Source organism: Schistocerca gregaria, chromosome 1 (assembly GCF_023897955.1).
Source record: "Schistocerca gregaria isolate iqSchGreg1 chromosome 1, iqSchGreg1.2, whole genome shotgun sequence".
Classification (NCBI taxonomy): domain Eukaryota; kingdom Metazoa; phylum Arthropoda; class Insecta; order Orthoptera; family Acrididae; genus Schistocerca; species Schistocerca gregaria.
This window is the reverse complement of record NC_064920.1, coordinates 771,671,512-771,691,259: the sequence shown is the minus strand read 5'-3', so window position 1 is coordinate 771,691,259 and position 19,748 is coordinate 771,671,512. Positions and strand designations below refer to the sequence as shown.

The 19,748-nt window shown below is 39.1% G+C and overlaps 1 protein-coding gene across 1 annotated transcript in view; it reads left to right on the top strand.

Moving 5' to 3' along the window:
- The window catches only part of LOC126268397 (failed axon connections), a 147,398-nt gene extending 142,120 nt beyond the window's left edge, over positions 1-5,278 (top strand). The window contains exon 7 of the mRNA XM_049973907.1: positions 3,322-5,278. Coding sequence (XP_049829864.1) covers positions 3,322-3,396 — 75 coding nt within the window. The 3' untranslated portion in view covers positions 3,397-5,278. The remainder of the gene's footprint in view (positions 1-3,321) is intronic.
- The last annotated feature ends 14,470 nt before the right edge of the window (positions 5,279-19,748 follow it).

Genomic DNA, 19,748 nt, shown 5'->3' with positions numbered 1-19,748 from the left:
ATAGGAAATAAACAATTACCGCAGTTTTTTATTGCGAAAAAGTGGTTCGTGAGGTTGATAAAAACACCTTTCCTTGCTATCGCCTGAATTAAGTCTTATTGCTGGTTTGGTTTAATTAATTAATTAATAGAATATGAAGCAATTGGTATAAAGAGTGCTTTTTCCAAACATTCTATAAAAGAAAGTCTGCTGTCAAGACATTGCTTTTGTTCTATTACTTTATTTATGATTGAACGTTTCTAAAACTGAGGACATTTGTCCGTGCTCTGCACTGCAGTAGAGATCTGGCAATGTTGTTCTCTGTTCATTGGCTGACTGTGTTTTGTGACGTCAGGTGTGCAGAACGAACCTAAACTCGGCCGCCAACATAAATGACACGCACTTTAGTTGTCTTGGAATTCATTTGATGGTTTCTTGTGTTCCTCATTTCTCACATCTAAATCGATGCAATTTGGCAGCAGTGTTCTTCAAATAGCAGAAAACCAATACTGTCTGCTAGTCATAGTTTGTAGACACACAACTTGACATGTTTATGGGTTTCAAACATAAACTAATGTGTGGAACTTGGGTTACTGTGACTTGACATTCGTCAGCTGTTGCAGGAAGCAGATGGCACAGCAGCAGCAGTCTCACGGGCTTTACACTGATGGTAGCACCATGTAAAGGGAAATTTCAGTTTCATACCTATACATGCTAATTAGCTAATTTCTTGGAAGTCAGTTGTTGTGCTTGCTTGAAGTGTGTAAGAAAATAATTCCAGTTGGGTAAGGCTGAAAAGATTAATCTGCATATTAGAGCACAACAATAAAGGTCAACACTAGAACAGATTATCAACAGTCCTGAAATGGGAAGAAAGGGCATCTGGACCCTGCATCAAATATTTTAATATTTTATTTACACTAATACCTTAATTTAATGCATGTTAATCTCTACCTTTCACTAGCTACATAATAATTAAACAAGGTAATTAATACATATGTACTTACTAATTTCTTTGCTCATGCTAACAAGTTTCCTAACTGTAGACTTCCATATATAGCTACTTGTAGAACCTTCTAGGTGTGCTTAGTATATATTGCCCATCTTACTGTCACATATGTTATTAACACATGGACATTCCACTAAAATCATTGTATTCTACTAGTGCACTTTGTACAGGCGACTTTGTTTCACACGCATATTCTCAGCGTGCGGCTTTTTGGCACTTCACAGTTGCTTCTGGTCCTGCTGCTTTTGCAGTGGATGGTCTGGCACTTTTATCCTCTTTGCTTCTTTATTTTCTCAAGTTCATTTGCCAACTAAAATGTGAACTTTTGTCATTTCTTGTTATAGACTGTTTTGCAGGTGATGCATGCATTATTGCCGCCATGTCAGAATGATGCAGAAGATGTCATAATTTTCCTACATGCAACCCTGATAGTATATTTATTGGTCATTTGATCAACCATGTATACTCCATAGTTTGTTCCATTGCAGATTTTTATAGTTTCACCTACTTCAGCATGCAGTATTCTTAGGAGAATGACCTTCTTTCCTTGCTACAGTCATGGAGTCTGTGTTGCCTTTCTGACATGATATTGTATTGGTGTATTTAAACACTGGCTTCCTTGCCTCATCAGGGATCTCACAACAGACAATCACTGTACCAATTAAAGTTTCCTTTGCGCAGTCTGAAGAGAGGTCTGTCAAGTTTCTTTCTTGATTCAGAAATAGCTCTTCCATCAGATGCAGAATCATGTCATGTAGTGATTTCTGTGTGTTTCGTCTTTCCTGAGGTGCTGGAAACTTCATTTAGTAAACATTCAAGCACATCCTCAGTGTTAAGGAATTTGAGACCATATTTGTTAGTTTTGTCAAACATGAATTCAGTGAAACTGCATCTTGATTTGTTTGGTTGGAGTTCCTTATATAAGGTTGTTTTCTGCAGGACAGGTAGAAAAAATGTTTTCCACTGAATTTCCCCAAAATTTTAGATAAGAGTGAATTTTTTGGCTGGTAGGTATACAGCTTGGGTTCATAGTTAATCAGAACTGAGAAAGCTGAGCAGCTCATGAAGTACGACCACTATTCATAATAGTAGGCTTCGAAGAAGACTACTAAAGATCATCCACGCACACATTATTTTTGTACAAATGACACCACAGGCATATGTATCGGCTAGAAATTTTTCCAGGTAAAGTGACACAAAAATCATGTGGAAAGCTCTGGCAAGTCATCTACTAGTTGGCAGATAGTGTTAGTAGTACTTCCTCTGCTTTAGAATATTCGTAGCAAACATTCTGCCACAAGATTAAACTTTGGCAATCTCTCACTTGCTTTCATCCCTAGTAACCTTAATTGTAGAGGCATTCAGTTGGATCTGCTGTCAGGATTTACATAAATTAGAATCTGAATCCTCCTGCCCTCTCCCCTAACCCATTTTCATTCAGTGTCTTCATCTTCACTTGTCTCGGATACAAACCCTCACCTTAATCAGTGAAGTCAATTTCAAAATCAATGTTGGAGTTCAGAGATGTAACATTTCATCAGAAAAGTCAACACTTCTGAGATGTGTTCAAAAAAGTCTTAAACTGCCAAAGAAAGTCATGTGAATGAAATGATCTGAACTGTCAGAATGGAATGTGCATCTGCCATAATGGAATAATGAGTAGCATAAACTCTGCACGACAGCTGGTATTTGCAGCTTCATTGTTGTTTCATCTACATAAACTTGGATATTACAGTGGTGTCACTGACCCTGTCTGCCATTCTAGGTATGTTGAATGAACAGTCACAAATGTTGTAAATCCTAACACATCATCATAAAGAAAAGAAAGTTTGAAAAGTTATAACATTTCATAAATGAACAAAAAATTGATACAAAATTAAAGAAAAAGTAATGACAATCATTTTACGTATCTTCTGCTGATCTAGTGTTAATGTTCAGGATATGATACTGTAATCCATGATGCATTGGAGGAGGGAGAGATTTTTAAGCCAGCAGTCGTCAACAAATACCGTATGTGAGAACGTTTTGAAATGCTGGAATTATTATTCAATCAGATTTATGAAGCTGTTGCACTGTAGCCTCCCAAACTATCCTCAAGATAATTAAAAGTATGTCTACACTTAAATCTCCCTTACACAATATAGTACCTGCTATCTCTGGCAATCACAGCCTCAAAAGTTTTTATTTTGCTCACATCATTTTCACTATCATAGTGGGAATGGATATACAGTCCATATATTAAAATTAATTATGCAGGTTTGAGTTTTATTTATTACTTTGTGACTGTGCATCCAGTATTACACAAATTTATGGAAATGGTAATTCTGTTTCAGTCTGAAAAAGAAGAGAAAGAAGTTGAAAAAGATGTAGAGGAGAACAAGCAGAAAGAAGAAAAAGAATCAAAGTGAAGAGTGTGATAAGAAAACCTTCCCTGTCCCTCCCAAGTCCTTTATTTGGTGTCTAAGTGTGTTGTGTGACCCAGCTTAGCTCACTGCATCAAAACTCTCCTCGGCCGCCGGCCAACCAGCTTGCAGTCGATGAGACGAGAGCTTTTTATGTTCATGTGCAACACAAATTAAAGAATTGTAAAACCATTTTATAAGAATTTTTAAAAAATTCGAGAGTTATTTGTGTAGCTTTTTATGGAAGTTTTTCTATACAGTTGTGTGTATTAAGAGAAATACTAATGACAGTTATTGTTTAAAGAATATGAAATATGGATTTGTTTTCTCTTCGACTTTTTGAGATGTGTTTACTATGATACAAAGTATTCCAATATTCATTCCACTATACCATCTGGATATTTTGAAGACTTTTCAACATAATTGTGTTTGTAGAATCATAGATTTTAGTCAAGGAGAGGGTTCTGGTGAAGAGAAGCCTTTTCTGTTCGGCTCAAGATTTTACAATTACATTTAATGGAAAAGGTGAGATTCTAGACTGAGCTGGCCAGCACAAGATTTAAGGCATTAAATTTTGAGTAGAGAAGAATGATGTGAAAGACAGAGATGCCCAGAATAAAGTGAAAATACTGTAAGTAGATAGAGAATCATTTTCCCCTTAATTTCCTTTCATTGTAACTATTATATCAAGCTGTAGTGGTATATCTTTTATGTACACTACAGCATTTGAAGGTCCTTGACTGCTGCTATTGACATCACACACCTGAATAAATTTGTGAGTGATTGTTATGTGGTCAAGTGATCCCAGATTCAGAAACAAAATTGTATACATAAATGTTTGTTAGCTGTAAGAACCAATTTATTTTGAGAATGAAATGAGCTACTATTCCTCCTCGTTAAATGTTCGCATGAAGACACTTACTGTGCAGGTTTCACAAAGTCTGCAAACAAGTGGGGAGGGGCAATGCTCTTTGTGGTGAAACAACCAAATATGGCATCCCTGGAAGTGCAACTGTGAAGGATGGTTTTAGATTCTTGGGACCAGACAAGCAGTGGACACTTTTATACACACATACAGTACAAGAGCACATAAGATAAATAAATGATAAATGACTGAGCAACGAGATGGTAAGAGCTTGTTTTTCTCTGTACAGTGTGTAACCAAATAGTACTGTTTGTTTCACTTTTTGGTACCTTAGGAATGACTGATAAACTGTACAGGGTAATACATGCTTATAAACCTCAGTGTCGCTAAAGAGTGAATCATGACATTTTTGGTTCAGTGAGTTTTGAGGCAGCTTGGTACAGCATGAAAGCTGCATATAGAATGTTTATACTTTAAATAAATGTGAATTGTCCTTATTTCTTCCCTACCACTTCAGCTTGTTAGTGTAGCCATAGCTGTATATTAAGATTTTATTAAAATATAATTTAAAGTGTCACAGCATGTGAATAAAGATTGAATGTGTGGTGCAGCATGAAAATGTGTATTATATGGAGATGTATGTTTTTCATTCTGCAACTGGAAGAGGTGCTTGCCCTTTCTGCAGATGGCATTTTGGACTCCATGAAGCATATCAGGGGATGATTTGGCAGTTAATGTTGCCTCAACCAACCTGCCAACAGTTCTTGGGGTAGAATATACATCTTACATCTCTCTCCCCCCCATTCCTTTACCAAATCCCTGTTAACAGTTGACTGTGTTTTAGAATTGCAAATACTCATAGAATTATATTACTATATGGCATACCCTCCCTTTTTCACTCCACATACTCTTTAATTCATAGAAAAAATATATATTATATATATTATATATAAATATATCAGCTTTTTTGCTTTATGGACTGTAATTAAAATTTGGCCAATAAAGGTAAAATTCTTGATTTTCTGTTTTTTGTTTCATTGTCAATTATCTTAACTGTAATGAAGGTTTGTTTCAAAGTATGACTACAACTGCAGTTTAAAAATACACTGTAGCCTGTAATAGTGCTCCATCCTAAAAGCAACATCTTTCAGCAGTAGATGTCATTTTAAAGTAATGAAACAATAGCCAATGCAGCCATTGGTAATTTGTTAATAAACTATAAAGAATAGTGCACATGGAATTGGTTAAATTTCTGAAGGGCAGGAAATTATTAAATTTCCTGTCACCACTCTGCATTAAACTCTAACCTGTTTTGTACATAGTAGCTAACAATTTATTAGCATACGTAAGGTTCCCAAATCTTTTCCTTCATTTACATTCTCTCCTGCAGTTCTAAGAGTTGGAACATAAGGTTCCAAACTGGGTTAACACGTTTGTGTTTCTTGCTCTGTTGTCAATACAACTTTTCAGTTATTATAACTAAAAGTGTATTTGATATTATTTGATTTTTGAATCAGGAAAGCTCTCAGCAGGGTAAAAAAGACTGGACAATTTTTTAGTTAAAAATTGTTCATAAAATTAATGTTGCTGCTAAATGTGTTGGTTTGTCACTGTGGTTGTTAGCAGGTTCATCATTGTGATAACCATTGCTGTAGTTGCTAATTTCATAGTCCCCAAAATACATTCAAAAACAGCAATAATGCATTGCTTTAAAGAGTGTGTTAACACTATTAAAAATGTCCCAGAAAGGAATCACCCAGCTGACACAGTATTCATTATAGATATCATATTTGAATCTCTATTTGAAACCAGCATTGTGTTGTGATTTTCTGTGTTGGAGGTAACTTAACTGACCAATGTGAATCTCAGATCAACATGAATCTGCCAACCAATGATTGGTTGTAGGTTAAGCTTACATTTTGTATCTCAAAGTATGTTGAGGGTATGTGCAGTTCTTATTATTTTGATCAGTTAAGGATATGGGTTTTTTCATTTAACACTTGCACTAGTGAAGTAAAATAAGTTTTATTTATTGCATTTGTTGTGAATCAATGGGTGCCCTGAACCGGTAACAATTTGTAATCTGTATATAGTTCCTGAACAAAGTATTTTATCAGATTGTCAATTTCTTTGCTGGCAGAATTAGTTTGTCAAGACACACTGTGAATTGTGCTTGGATAGCTCAGTAGAGCTCTTCCTCACAAAAGACAAAGGTATCGAGTTAGTCTCCGTCCAGCACACAGTTTTAAGCTGCGAAAAAGTTTCACATAAGTGTGCACTCCACTACAAAGTAAAACTTTAATTCTGGAATTTATTTTTAGTTTGTTTGCAGAAATTTGTGCAAAATAAGTCATACATAAATTACACATTCAGTGCAGTTTCTTCCATAGCAATCGAGGGCCCTCAAAAATTCATTCACTTCAGACAGTGTGAAGATTAGTAACTAGATTCAAGATTGCATTCAATTTGATTCACAAGAGTCATTACTGAGTTACTCTAGAATTGTTGAGGAATTCTTCATAGTAATAGTTTAACACAAAGTGATGGTCAATAAGAGTGTAATTTTCATTCACAATATGTGAAAATATGAAAACATGTAAAAATCTGACAGGTCTGAACGTTATCCCCATAGTTACTTGAAAAGTAGATTTCAAACTATAACCATCTAGTCATGAGACAAGTATTACTGCATGTAAATGTTTCTAGTAAAATCTTTGTATAAAGTTTTTATTTGCCATTAAAGTAACTTGTGCTGATATTTGCCAGTTGTATTTTTCATTTCACTCTTCCATTGTATGCAAATGATACATGCTAACATTTACAAAAGTAGTTAAATTTCCTCTCATCTATAGTTTTCAGCAACAGCAAACTACTAAATATTTGTCCAACCATTACAACTCTTCATCTAAGTTTCTTTATTAGTGATCTTTCCTCACTGGCTTGCTGAGGGCCATGATTGTTCTTCAGTTTACCAGTCCATATTGTAACATCGTAACATTATTTCTTAATTGTTTTACTTCTGTCTTCTCAGTGTCCTTGTTTTGTGCACATACAACTGTGCTCAAAGCACAGAGCTTCATGACACTAACAAAGGTACATATATTTTTGTCAGCTATTTCTTTAAGTATTTCTCAGAATATTTACCTTTAAAACTTACATTTTCGCGTTCATTTCACCCAATAATGAAAATATTTTTTCCCCACTTTGATATTGGTACCTGATAAACAAGTTTGGAAGGATTAGACAGCTATTGGAGGTGAAAGAGATTGATGAAAACAGGCAGTTCATCATTGTGATTTCTATCAAATATTCAATTGGCAGATGTTCTGTTATACAGCTGGCCTGTCATGAACAATTGACATATTTTATGGGTTCCTGAGTTTCTAGATGCCTGGCAAACACCTTTAAATGCAGTTGAACATTCAAGTATTGGAAAATGATGCAATTTTGTTAGTTGAACGTGTGCCAAGAAGTAAAAAGTTTACTCTTGTGTCACTCAATTTACAAAGACATATCATAACTCTCTAAATGAAAAATAAACTGAGAGATCAATGAGTCATGAAATAGAATCAGTTAATGCAGCAGTCTCTGAAGATAACATAATACAATACACAACATCTATGTGACTATCATTTCTGACAGTAACTTCTGAAAACAAAATTTTGTGTATACATATTAGTTGACTATTTAAACAGTTTCTGTGTTTCACTTGTGTATTATCTTCAGAAAGTAACTTGCTTGTACTTCTTGTTCTTTTGAATTGCCAACATGTCTCTGTGATCTAGGTTGAGACAGCAGCACTTCTGATAAAACTTAGCCTGGCACGCTAAAATGCGTTTCACTGGCAGAGATATTGGTGGGAATGCATAGCATTTGTTTAGCCATTTCAGAGTATGGGGAAGGCACAGGCATTAATTAGCCTTCCACAAAGTCAAAACATTCTTGAAGTAATAATCTGGGCAATTCATGTTCAAATCTCTCTCAAAGCTCATCTGTACATTTGAAAATTGAATGCCAGCTCCGTAATTTCTATATGCGAAAGAAGTGGGATATTTCTCTTCTTCAACTCTGCTATAACTTACATTGAACTGTCTGAGGTGTATATGTATCTTTTCCTCATTCACTCTGCAGTTTGGAACTGTGCTGCTGCTATGGTTGCCGGTTTGAATCCTGCCTCGGGCATGGATGTGTGTGATGTCCTCCTCTCATTGCACAGAGACCCAGTATCTCCCATCTGCTCAATCTCCCACTTCCAGCTCCACTCCCTCCAAAACCTCAACATTCCAATCAACACAATCTGGAACCCCACCACCCTAATTCAGTAGTTAACCCTTTCCTCCAAACCTCTCTCCCAATCCGAAACCTGTGGCCTATCCAAAGGCCTCACCTTGAGCCCTACTCCCAGATTCAACCTAACAGCCCTCGTCAAAGATTTACTGTCCTACATTCTTACTCTCTGCTGGAAATATCACTTTGCTATGAAGAAAAATAATCCTACTCCTAATGATCCAACTTCCCAAGACACTATCGAAATTGAACCCTGCCGGGAACAGTTCCATCCTCCATCACAGTGGGACCCACCTCCTCTTCCTCAAAACCACCCTCTCCAAACCTTCCAGGAATTTCTCACTTCAAGCCTTGCGTCTCAATCTTTCTTAAACTTTAATCCTACTCCCAACATCACCACTGCTGAAGCCCAAGCTATCCGTGATCTGAAGGCTGACCGATCCATCGTCATTATTCTGGCTGACAAGGGTTCCATGACCGTGATACTTGGTCATCGGGAGTATTTGGCTGAGGGACTGTGTCAGCTTTCAGACAACACTACATACAAAGTTTGCCAAGGTAATCCCATTCCTGATGTCCAGGTGGAGCTTCAAGGAATCCTCAGACACTTAGGCCCCCTCTACAAAACCTTTCACTTGACTCAATCAACTTCCTGACCCCACCAACACCCCACACCCCTACCTTCTACCTACTTCCTAAAATTCACAAACACAAACATCCCGCCGTCCCGTTGTAGCTGGTTACCAAGCCCACATAGAACGTAGCTCTGCCTACATAGATAAACACCTGCAACCCATTATATGCAGTCTCCCATCCTTAATCAGACACCAACCACTTTCTCTAACGCCTGGAATCCTTACCCAATCTGTTACCCCCGGAAACCATCCTTGTCACCATTGATGCCACTTCCTTACACACAAATATTCCGCATGTCCAGGTGCCTCGCTGCGATAGAGCATTTGCTTTCACGCCGATCACCTCCTACACTACCTAAAACCTCTTTCCTCATTACTTTAGCCAGCTTCATCCTGACCCACAACTTCACTTTTGAAGGCCAGGCATACCAACAATTAAAGGGAACAGCCATGGGTACCAGGATGGCCCACCTCGTGCACCAACCTATTTATGGGTCGCTTAAAGGAAGCTGCCTTGGTTACCCAAGCCTGCCAACCCACAGATTGCTACAGATTTATTCAGGACATCTTCATGATCTGGACTCACAGTGCAGAACAACTCCAGAATTTCCTCTCCCACCTCAACTCCTTTTCTTCCATCAGATTCACCTGGTCCCACTCCAAATCCCATGCCACTTTCCTCAATGTTGACCTCCATCTGTCCAACAGCCAGCTTCACACATGTCCACGTCAAACCCACTAACAAGCAACAGTACCTCCATTATGACACCTGCCACCCATTCCATATCAAATGGTCCCTTCCCTACAGCTTAGGTATTCGTGGCAAACGAATCTACTCCAGTCCTGAATCCCTGAACTATTACACCAATAACCTGAAAACGGCTTTCGCGTCCTGCAACTACCCTCCCGACCTGCTACAGAAGCAAATAGCTAGAGCCACTTCCTCATCCCCTCAAACCCAGAACCTCCAACAGAACCACCCCAAACGTGCCCCACTTGTGACAGGATACTTTCTGGGACTGGGTCAGACTCTGAATGTGGCTCTCCAGCAGAGATAAGACTTCCTCAAATCGTGCCCTGAAATGAGAGCCATCCTTCATGAAATTCTCCCTACTCCACCAAGTGTGTCCTTATGCCGTACACCTAACCTTCGTAACCTCTTGGTTCATCCCTATGAAATCACCCAAACCACCTTCCCTACCCTCTCTGGCTCCTACCCTTGTAACCGCCCTTAGTGTAAAACCTGTCCCATGCACCCTCTCACCACCACCACCTACTCCAGTCCTGTAACCCGGAAGGTGTACATGATCAAAGGTAGGGCCACGTGTGAAAGCACCCACGTGATTTACCAACTGACATGCCTACACTGTGAAGCCTTCTATGTGGGCAAGACCTGCAACAAATTGTCCATTCACATGAAAGGACACAGGCAGACAGTGTTTGTTGATAATGAGGATCACCCTGTGGCTGAACTTGCCTTGGTGCACAGCCAGCACATCTTGGCACAGTGTGAAACCGTCCAGGTTATCTGGATACTTCCCACTGACACCAACCTATCTGAACTCAGAGATGGGAACTTGCCCTTAAATATATTCTCTCTTCCCATTACCCACCAGGCCTCAACCTCGGCTAATTTCAAGTTGCCGCCCCTCGTACCTCACCTGTCATTCAAAAACATCTTTGCCTCTGTACTTTGACCTCGACTGACATCTCTACACAACCTCTTTGCACTTACACATGTCTGTATATGTGCAGATGGATGTGTGTGCGTGCAAGTGTACACCTGTCCTCTTTCCCCCTAGGGTAAGTCTTTCTACTCCTGGGATTGGAGTGACTCCTTACCCTCTCCCTTAAAACCCACATCCTCTGGTCCTTCGCTCTCCTTCCCTCTTTCCTGACGAAGCAACCATGGGCTGCAAAAGCTTGAATATTTGTGTGTGTTTGTGTTTTTAATTGTCAATCAACATACCAGCACTTTCTCGTTTGGTAAGTTAAAGCATCTTTGTTTTATACATAAGGAAAATCTCACTCCGTACTTGATTGGCAGTATCTTACACATGTCGAGAGACAATTCTTGGTGAAAGCAGTCTCTTGTGAATTGATTGTGCCATACATGGCACTAACGCTGGTTAGTTGTTGTGAAAGATTAATAAGACTGTCTCCCTTGACAATACCTGTCCCAGATTTTCTTCATGTAGATTCACTCCACAAGCCAACTGATGTGTGGCAGAGGGTTCTTCTGGTACCACAAATTGACCCCCGCCTTCCCATTCCCACTCAAGATTGAGATTGGTACATGGAAAGAATGATTGTCAGTAAGCCTGTGTATTAGCTATAATTTCTCAAATATTCTCATTGGGTCATTTGGCAAGATTTATGTGGGAGGAAGTAACGGGATGTCAGACTAGTCCCAGAAAGGAAACACTCTAAATTGCAGTAGTCAACCTTTGATGGGTACAGCCTCTCATTATGCCTTGTAAGCCTCTTTCTTCGTGGATGAGTTAAATTTCCTTAAGAATCTTCTTAACAATCTGTGTGGCATCTACTTTTCCTGCTATTTGTTTTATATTGTTTTTCCACCTGAGGTCACTCTGGATAGTTACATGCAGATATTTTATGGTAGACACTGCTTCCATCAATTCGTCATCCATAGATATAGAGTTGTTGTACAATAGTTTCTTTCCCCGTTTATGAGCAATATGTTACATTTATTTATGTTAAAGGTCAATTGCCAGAGCCTGCATCATTCATCAACCTTCTTTGCGCTATTTTGCAAATTGGTACTGTCTTCCGGTGTTAATACTTTTTACAGACCATTGCATCATCTGTGACCAGTCCTAAAGAGCAATCCCGGCACAAATATGGCCCGATACTCAGTAATCCAGTAATATTTTTATTTATTTACTTATTTTTTTCTAAGTGATAGTATGGGATAATGTCAAACGTCTTTCTGAGTGCTGTTATCTCTAGCTATGGATCTCTTGGAGGAACAGAGCGAGCAGTCTTGCATGAACTGTTTGCAGAACCCGTGTTCATTTTTATGGAGATTTAACATGTCCATAGTTCCGCAACTGACACTGACAGATGTGTAATTACGTGCATGTCCTATGACCCTTCTTGAAAATGGCAATTACCTGCATATTTTTGTAGTCCCTAGACACCTTCCATTGCTTCAGTGAACTTCAGAACTGCTGTGCATCAAATGTGTATTTTGTCACTTGTCTTCTGTGTATGAGTAACTATCTCCACCCCTCTCGTTGGCACTGAATATAACTCACAGTATCGAGAGTATCTGTTTCAGCTACTATCTGAAATTAAGAATACCAGTAATAACTTGCTCCATCAAATCTAGCTCTTACCTTTTCCTCTTGTCTTTCAAAAATAATTAATTTTTTAAATTAGAGGGCAATGAAAAGTGTAAAATATAATTATTGATCCTGTGTTGAAACTTGTATAGCACCTTTCATGAATAAGAAGCAAAATTTCAATTACAGTGAAAATGAAGGAACTTCTTCTAATTCTATTCAGTTTTAACTTTTTATAACTGCAATTTCTGGTGGTTATCTGGAACCTTCATCTGTGACAGTTTTTAGATATATATGGAACTGAGTTGCCTTAAATTAGATGAAAAATAGAAAGGCATCAGTTGGTATGGTTTTAATGCACCATTGTCCAGAAAGTGAGAGATGTGAAGATAAACCTTAAGCAGTCATTTCAAAGGGCTATAAGAGTGAATGCTAGGAAAATCAAGTAAACTATTGTCGGCACCTTATTTATCTAACATGAAATGATGCAAATTCCTAATACAATGAAACTATTAACTTGAAATTATCCCGGCAGGAACTACCTCAGCTTGTTTGGGGTCTATCCAGCAGAACATACGTCCCATCTGCTGACATTCACAGAATGTCATCTTTTGTTGTCTTAACTCCATAACAAATGGCACTAGTGTCTAAGGTTTCAACAGTGCCGTGGGAATTTGGTGCAAGCTTGCTGTGGTGGATTTCTGTGCCAGCTCTAGTGCGCCCCCCCCCCCCCCCCCCTCTCCCTCCCAAATTGCACCTCGTGGCTGAGAGTGTGACTCAAGGTGGTGAGAAATTTTACATGAGACCAAGGGCTGAGATAACTGGCTCCACATTCAACTGAAAACCTTTATATTAAATTTCCACTTTTTCATAACATTTGCTTCAAACACACACTGTAAATCAATTACTTCAAATATGACAGTTTTGACAATAACAATCAAATTTTAACACTATAATGATGTCACAGCTAAAAAGAATTTAGTGGTTCCAGAATGAGATTTTCACTGTGCAGCGGAATCTGCGCTGATATGAGCACTTGCCCGTGAAAGGCAAAGGTCCCGAGTTCAAGTCTCGGTCCGGCACACAGTTTTAATCTGCAGGAAGTTTCAATTTAGTGGTTGTAGAAAAACCTTCCCAGTCCATTGAAGTCTAATATTCAGTTACAAATATTAAAAAACAAATGTAGTTAACAAAACTACCATAAGTGCAGAAAGATTGATCTGGTCAGTATTTGCTTTTAGGAGTAACTTGCAGTAAAAGCTTTATCAGAAGTGATACTTAGACCTCTCTGTGTCCTGGCAGACAACAGCTCATGGTTAAGCTGGGAACCCACTTGACCTCTGTGGCCATTACTGGCTGTGTAATATTGCCCCATTTTTGAGAGATCATAAATAAAATAAAATTAGTCATAGAAACATGCTGATGAACCTTATAAGGCCAACAATGTATTGTATTGTTTAGGCACATCAAACAAGATCCTTTAACCATGTGTCTGAAAATTTACTTACATCCAGAGTTAGTACTTTAGCACCATATTATGGTGCAAGTGCTGGAGATAAGTCAAAGCTAAGTTAAGTCGCTGTGCTAGCTTCAATTCAGAGACGATACTAGGAACATGGTGACAAGATTTTAAGGGAATACAAAGTGAAAAGGAGATTTTTTTTTTACTTCTTGTAACTCCCACCTTCTCTTCTCATTTCACCCCTCCCTTCTATCACCTCTTAAACAATTCTGACACACTTAACATTGTCTTTGATCTTCTACTCTCTTGGCACTTTTCCTTCATCTTTCACTGCTTTCCAGCTTGGTAACCAGCCAACTGTCCATTATTTTCCAACCAGCCCCCATTTATTAATTAAAACTTCCGGGCTGAATTGCCGTGGTCCATATATAAAACTACTACTCCTTCCTGACATTTCGTTGCCGGCTGCAGGCAACATCTTCTGAAGTGAGTCAGCAACTGGCTGGTAAATGCTGGTGGTCCCACTTACATAGAGTTGCTTAGATGGCGCCACCACTCGTCACCTACTTTCAACTTTAAAACTATCTCCGGCTAGTGCCATCCCTCTTGATTACAGGTAATTGATTGTCACTTCGTTGGTACAAAGTTGAACGCCATATCTTGTCTAGTTTTAATCCTCCTCCTTTTCTATTTAAATTATTTCCGTGCTTATAGATCTCTAGAGTTTCTCTATACATGAGAGTGTAATAATGTGAGATATTAGCTATCACATTTGTCTCACTAAACTTTATTTCGTGATCACCATCTTTGAAAACGTGTTCCGCTACAGCTGATTTTTCAATCTGTCCCAATCTACAGTCCCTTTTGTGTTCGGTTAAGCAGGTATTAACACTCCTTTTAGTTGTTCCAATATAAACCATGCCACAGCTACACGGAATTTCATACACACCTGGGGTAGCTAAGGGGTGTCGTGCGTCTTTCACCGATCTTAAACTTTCACTAATATTCTTGGTAGGTCGAAAGATTGTCTCCACTTGAAACTTGGCCAAAACTTTACCAATACGGTCCGTGATGTTATGAATAAATGGGAAACTTTTCCAGCCAACAGTTGTTGTTGTCGCATATTTTTTGGACACTTTACTTCTAGGGTGGAGTGCTTGATCTGTTTCCTTGTCAGTGTACTTATTTCTCTTGAAGGCTGTTCGCAAATGGCATTCATCTCGTAAGTAAATTGGCTCACAGATGTTATTAGCTCTGTCCACTAAAGTTTTTGTGATTCCTCTCTTCTGCCTAGGATGATGATTCGAATTCTTATGTAGGTAACGATCGGTGTGTGTGTGTGTGTGTGTGTGTGTGTGTGTGTGTGTGTGTGTGTGTGTGTGTGTGTGTGTGTGTGTGTGTGTGTCTCCTATATACCTTGTGTCCTAGAGTCCCATCTGCCCGTTTAATAACCAATACATCCAAAAAATTGAGTTGTCCATTACTCTCTCCATGGGGAATTGTATCCTTGGATTGAAACTGTTTGTGCACCAAAAAATCACTCAGTTCCTCTTCAGCATGATTCCTTACCACAAAGGTGTCATCCATGTATCGATACCATTTCAAAGGGCTTTTTTTGGCCAACTGCAGCACCTGTTGTTAGAAAAATTCCATAAATATATTAGCAATAGCAGGGCTTAGAGGGCTACCCATGGCCACCCCATCAATATGTTCATAAAACTTGTTATATTGAAAATAAGTAGAGGATAGATAATGTCGAAACAAAGCTATTATATTGATAGGAAACATATCAGCTATGTAAGAGGGAGCTTCAACAGGGACCATGGAGAACAGGGATAAATCGAAACTGACAAGGATGTGACTTGGACTAATTGTGATCTCCCAGTTTTCGATAAAGTGCATGGAATTTTTAATGAGTGTCAGTTTTACCTATATACGGTTGCAACAAAGAAGCAAGATACCTAGCCAGCTCTTGAGCCCCAATGGCACTTACTATCAGTCTTAATGGGACATTGGGCTTGTGTATCTTAGGTAACCCATACAGTCTAGGAGGGTAAGCTTCAGTTTCGCAAAGGTATCTTTTATCTTCTGTAGGAATGGAAGAGCTTTTTGTTAATCACTGGGTAGCACTTAACACTTTTGTTACAAGGTCCTTTTTCAGTTTTTTATAGGTGGTAGGATCCAAGAGGTCACTGATCTTTCTATGACAGTAGCATTACCCTATCAGCAATAAGTACAATAATAATCCTGTCTGCATTAATCTCTCATGACGCCTTCCTTTCTCCTAGGGATAAATTACTGCTGGGTGGTTTGGCTTTACGTAATATCCTAGCTGTTTCCATACTTATTTCATCGGCAGAATGCGGCGTTCGACTTTATACAAACGACGTGACAATCGATTACCTGTAATCATGAGATGGCACTAGCCAGAGAGATTTAAAGTCGGAAGCACGCTACTAGTGGTGGTGCCATCTAAGTGCTCTATGTAAGTGAAACCACCACCACCTAGCAGCCAGTCGCTGACTCACCTCGTAAGATGTTGCCTGCAGCTGGCTAAGAAACGTCAGGAAGGAGTAGTAGTTTTATATATGGACCACAGCAATGCAGCCCAGAAGTTTTAATTAATGAAGACGCTGGCCGTGAAAGCTTACATCCTATGATCATCCCCCATTTGTCACACCTCCCACTCCATACAAAATCCTCTGTCCTCTGAGCTAGGAACCTGTGGTTTCGCAAGTGGGGCTGGTGTTCTGTTTTAATTCACTCTTAGCAATACAGTGAGTTGTGCCAAAGGTAATGTGACAAAACTAGACCACTATGCTATTATTTAAGTAAGGTGATAAATTTCTGCTGCTCAATTGAACAATGAAAACGGGATAAAAAGTAAAGTAGCATAGTGACAGTATTTACCATAAAACCTGACATAACGGTTGGGTGTGAAAAGTTTCCATACTCTTCCTTTTCATCTTTGGGTGATAAAAGTATGCGATAGTGAATAGTAAGTGTAAAAACCTAGTCACAAATGTGGAGAACTGGTAGAATACAACAGCAACAATTTTATTTTGGCAACTGTGATGATCTAGTTGTGTGAGAAGTAGGGAAAGTTGACTTTACAAAAATATTTTCAACTTAAAAGGTGAACTGCAGAGTGCATTACAAATACTGCCATTTGAGGACAGGTCAATTAAATATTAAGGTTAAAGTTGCTAAAGAATGGAGTGTCATAAAATGCAAGTAGTTGCGTAACATTCATTGTAGGTACAAATGAAAAAATCTGAGCACCATGCTCAGGCTGAGGCTTGCTGAGAGTAGCTCTTCCCGTATGTCATTTGTAAACGGAATGGAATGGATAAGAGAGGCGATTGTACGCTCCACTACATGTTGCATCGTGGATGTAGTGGTAGTCACAAGGAGAAAAACAGAAGTTGCAGTGCCATTTGATGCTCACCAAGAAATAAATTGCACTGTTTTTGTAGGGAATTCATATTTATTCATTTATAAATAAAATTCAAGTAATAATTTATGAACCAATTTTCAATGAGTGTGCTGGAATGTAAACTATACAATATTACTGTTTTTATCAACTAGTTGTAATTATAAAAGCAAGGTTTAGAATGAAGAAAAACACAGGACAAGACAAAGCAACATGTTTATTCAATAAAAACAATAAATTTAATGTCTTAAAGGTAACTTGAAATAAGATTGATCTTTTAATAAAAAGACCTATGATTATTCAAGTGTGCAACAGTTTTGTATCTTGGAAAGTACAGTTTTTATCAATATAACTACTGTTCTCCATAAGCATTTTTGACAAATTGTTTGGATTTGCCTTCGTGTTAGGGAGTGGGATTTCTATAAACTTGCTTCGAGGTTTTCAAGAACTTGCCCAATTTTCTTAATATTTTAGAGCAACTAACTGCCATTCCTAGTTAAGCATAATACTGTAAGTTATTTAAAAATATTTTTCTTTATTCTTATTAACTCAGTAAATCACAATTTAAAGCTGACACAGAGAATTAACATCCAGTATTAATATCCAAGTGAATATTTCTATACATTCCTTAACGTACTACTAGTGTTAGAAAGCCTTCAGTGAGGGCATAATAATTTGACATAAAATAAAAGTTTCAATGTTAGTAAGCATATTCAGAAAGTGTCTGGTTGGAGTGTAGCAATGCGTGAATGTGAAATAGGGAAGTGCAGTTAAGAGCAGAACAACAGAAGTGTATGGTGAAAATATGGTGGGTTGACACAGTAGGATGAAGATTACATGGGGTAGATATTCAGAATTTTATTATCTAGTGATGTACATTCATAAATCATTGATTTAAAACACAGGAGACTCATCAATATAAATAGCATAACATCTTAAAAACAAAGATTCCAAGAATTACCAAGCGGGAAAGGGCCGGTAGATCGGAACGCACACGCACACGCACAATTAGAGCTTTTGCAACCGGCGGCTGCTTCGTCAGGAAAGAGGGAAAGAAAAGGAAAGATGAAAGGAGGTGGGTTTTAAGGGAGAGGGTAAGGAGTCATTCCAATCCCGGGAGCGGAAAGACTTACCTTAGGGGGGAAAAAAGATAGGTATATACACACGCATATCCATCCATCCACAGACACAAGCAGACATATTTAAAGGCAAAGAGTATGGGCAGAGATATAAGTCAAGGTGGAAGTGTGGAGGCAAAGATGATGCTGAATGACAGGTGAGGTATGAGTGGTGGCAACTTGAAATTAGTGGAGATTGAGGCCTGGTGGATAACGAGAAGAGAGGATGTATTGAAGGGCAAGTTCCCATCTCCGGAGTTCGGATAGGTTGGTGTTGGTGGGAAGTATCCAGATAACTCGGACGGTGCAACACTGTGCCAAGATGTGCTGGCTGTGCACCAAGGCATGTTTAGCCACAGGGTGATCCTCATTACCAACACTGTCTGCCTGTGTCCATTCATGCGAATGGACAGTTTGTTGCTGGTCATTCCCACATAGAATGCGTCACAGTGTAGGCAGGTCAGTTGGTAAATCACGTGGGTGCTTTCACACGTGGCTCTGCCTTTGATCGTGTACACCTTCCGGGTTACAGGACTGGAGTAGGTGGTGGTGGGAGGGTGCATAGGACAGGTTTTACACCGGGAGTGGTTGCAAGGGTAGGAGCCAGAGGGTAGGGAATGTGTTTTGGGGATTTCATAGGGATGAACCAAGAGGTTACGAAGGCTAGGTGGACGGTGGAAAGACACTCTTGGTGGAGTGGGGAGGATTTCATGAAGGATGGATTTCATTTCGGGGCAGGACTTTAGGAAGTCGTATCATTGCTGGAGAGCCACATTCAGAGTCTGATCCAGTCCCGGGAAGTATCCTGTCAAAAGAGGGGCACTTTTGGGGTACTTCTGTGAGAGGTTCTTGGTTTGAGGGGATGATGAAGTGGCTCCGGTTATCTGCTTCTGTACCAGGTCGGGCGGGTAGTTGCGGGATGCGAAAGCTGTTTTCAGGTTGTTGATGTAATGGTCCAGGGATTCAGGACTGGAACAGATTTGTTTGCCACGAAGGCCTAGGCTGTAGGGAAGGGACCGTTTGATATGGAATGGGTGGCAGCTGTCATAATGGAGGTACTGTTGCTTGTTGGTGGGTTTGATGTGGACGGATGTGTGAAGCTGGCCATTGGACAGATGGTCAACGTCAAAGAAAGTGGCATGGGATTTGGAGTAGGACCAGGTGAATCTGATGGAACCAAAGGAGTTGAGGTTGGAGAGGAAATTTTGAAGTTGTTCTTGTGTGTGTGTGTGTGTGTGTGTGTGTGTGTGTGT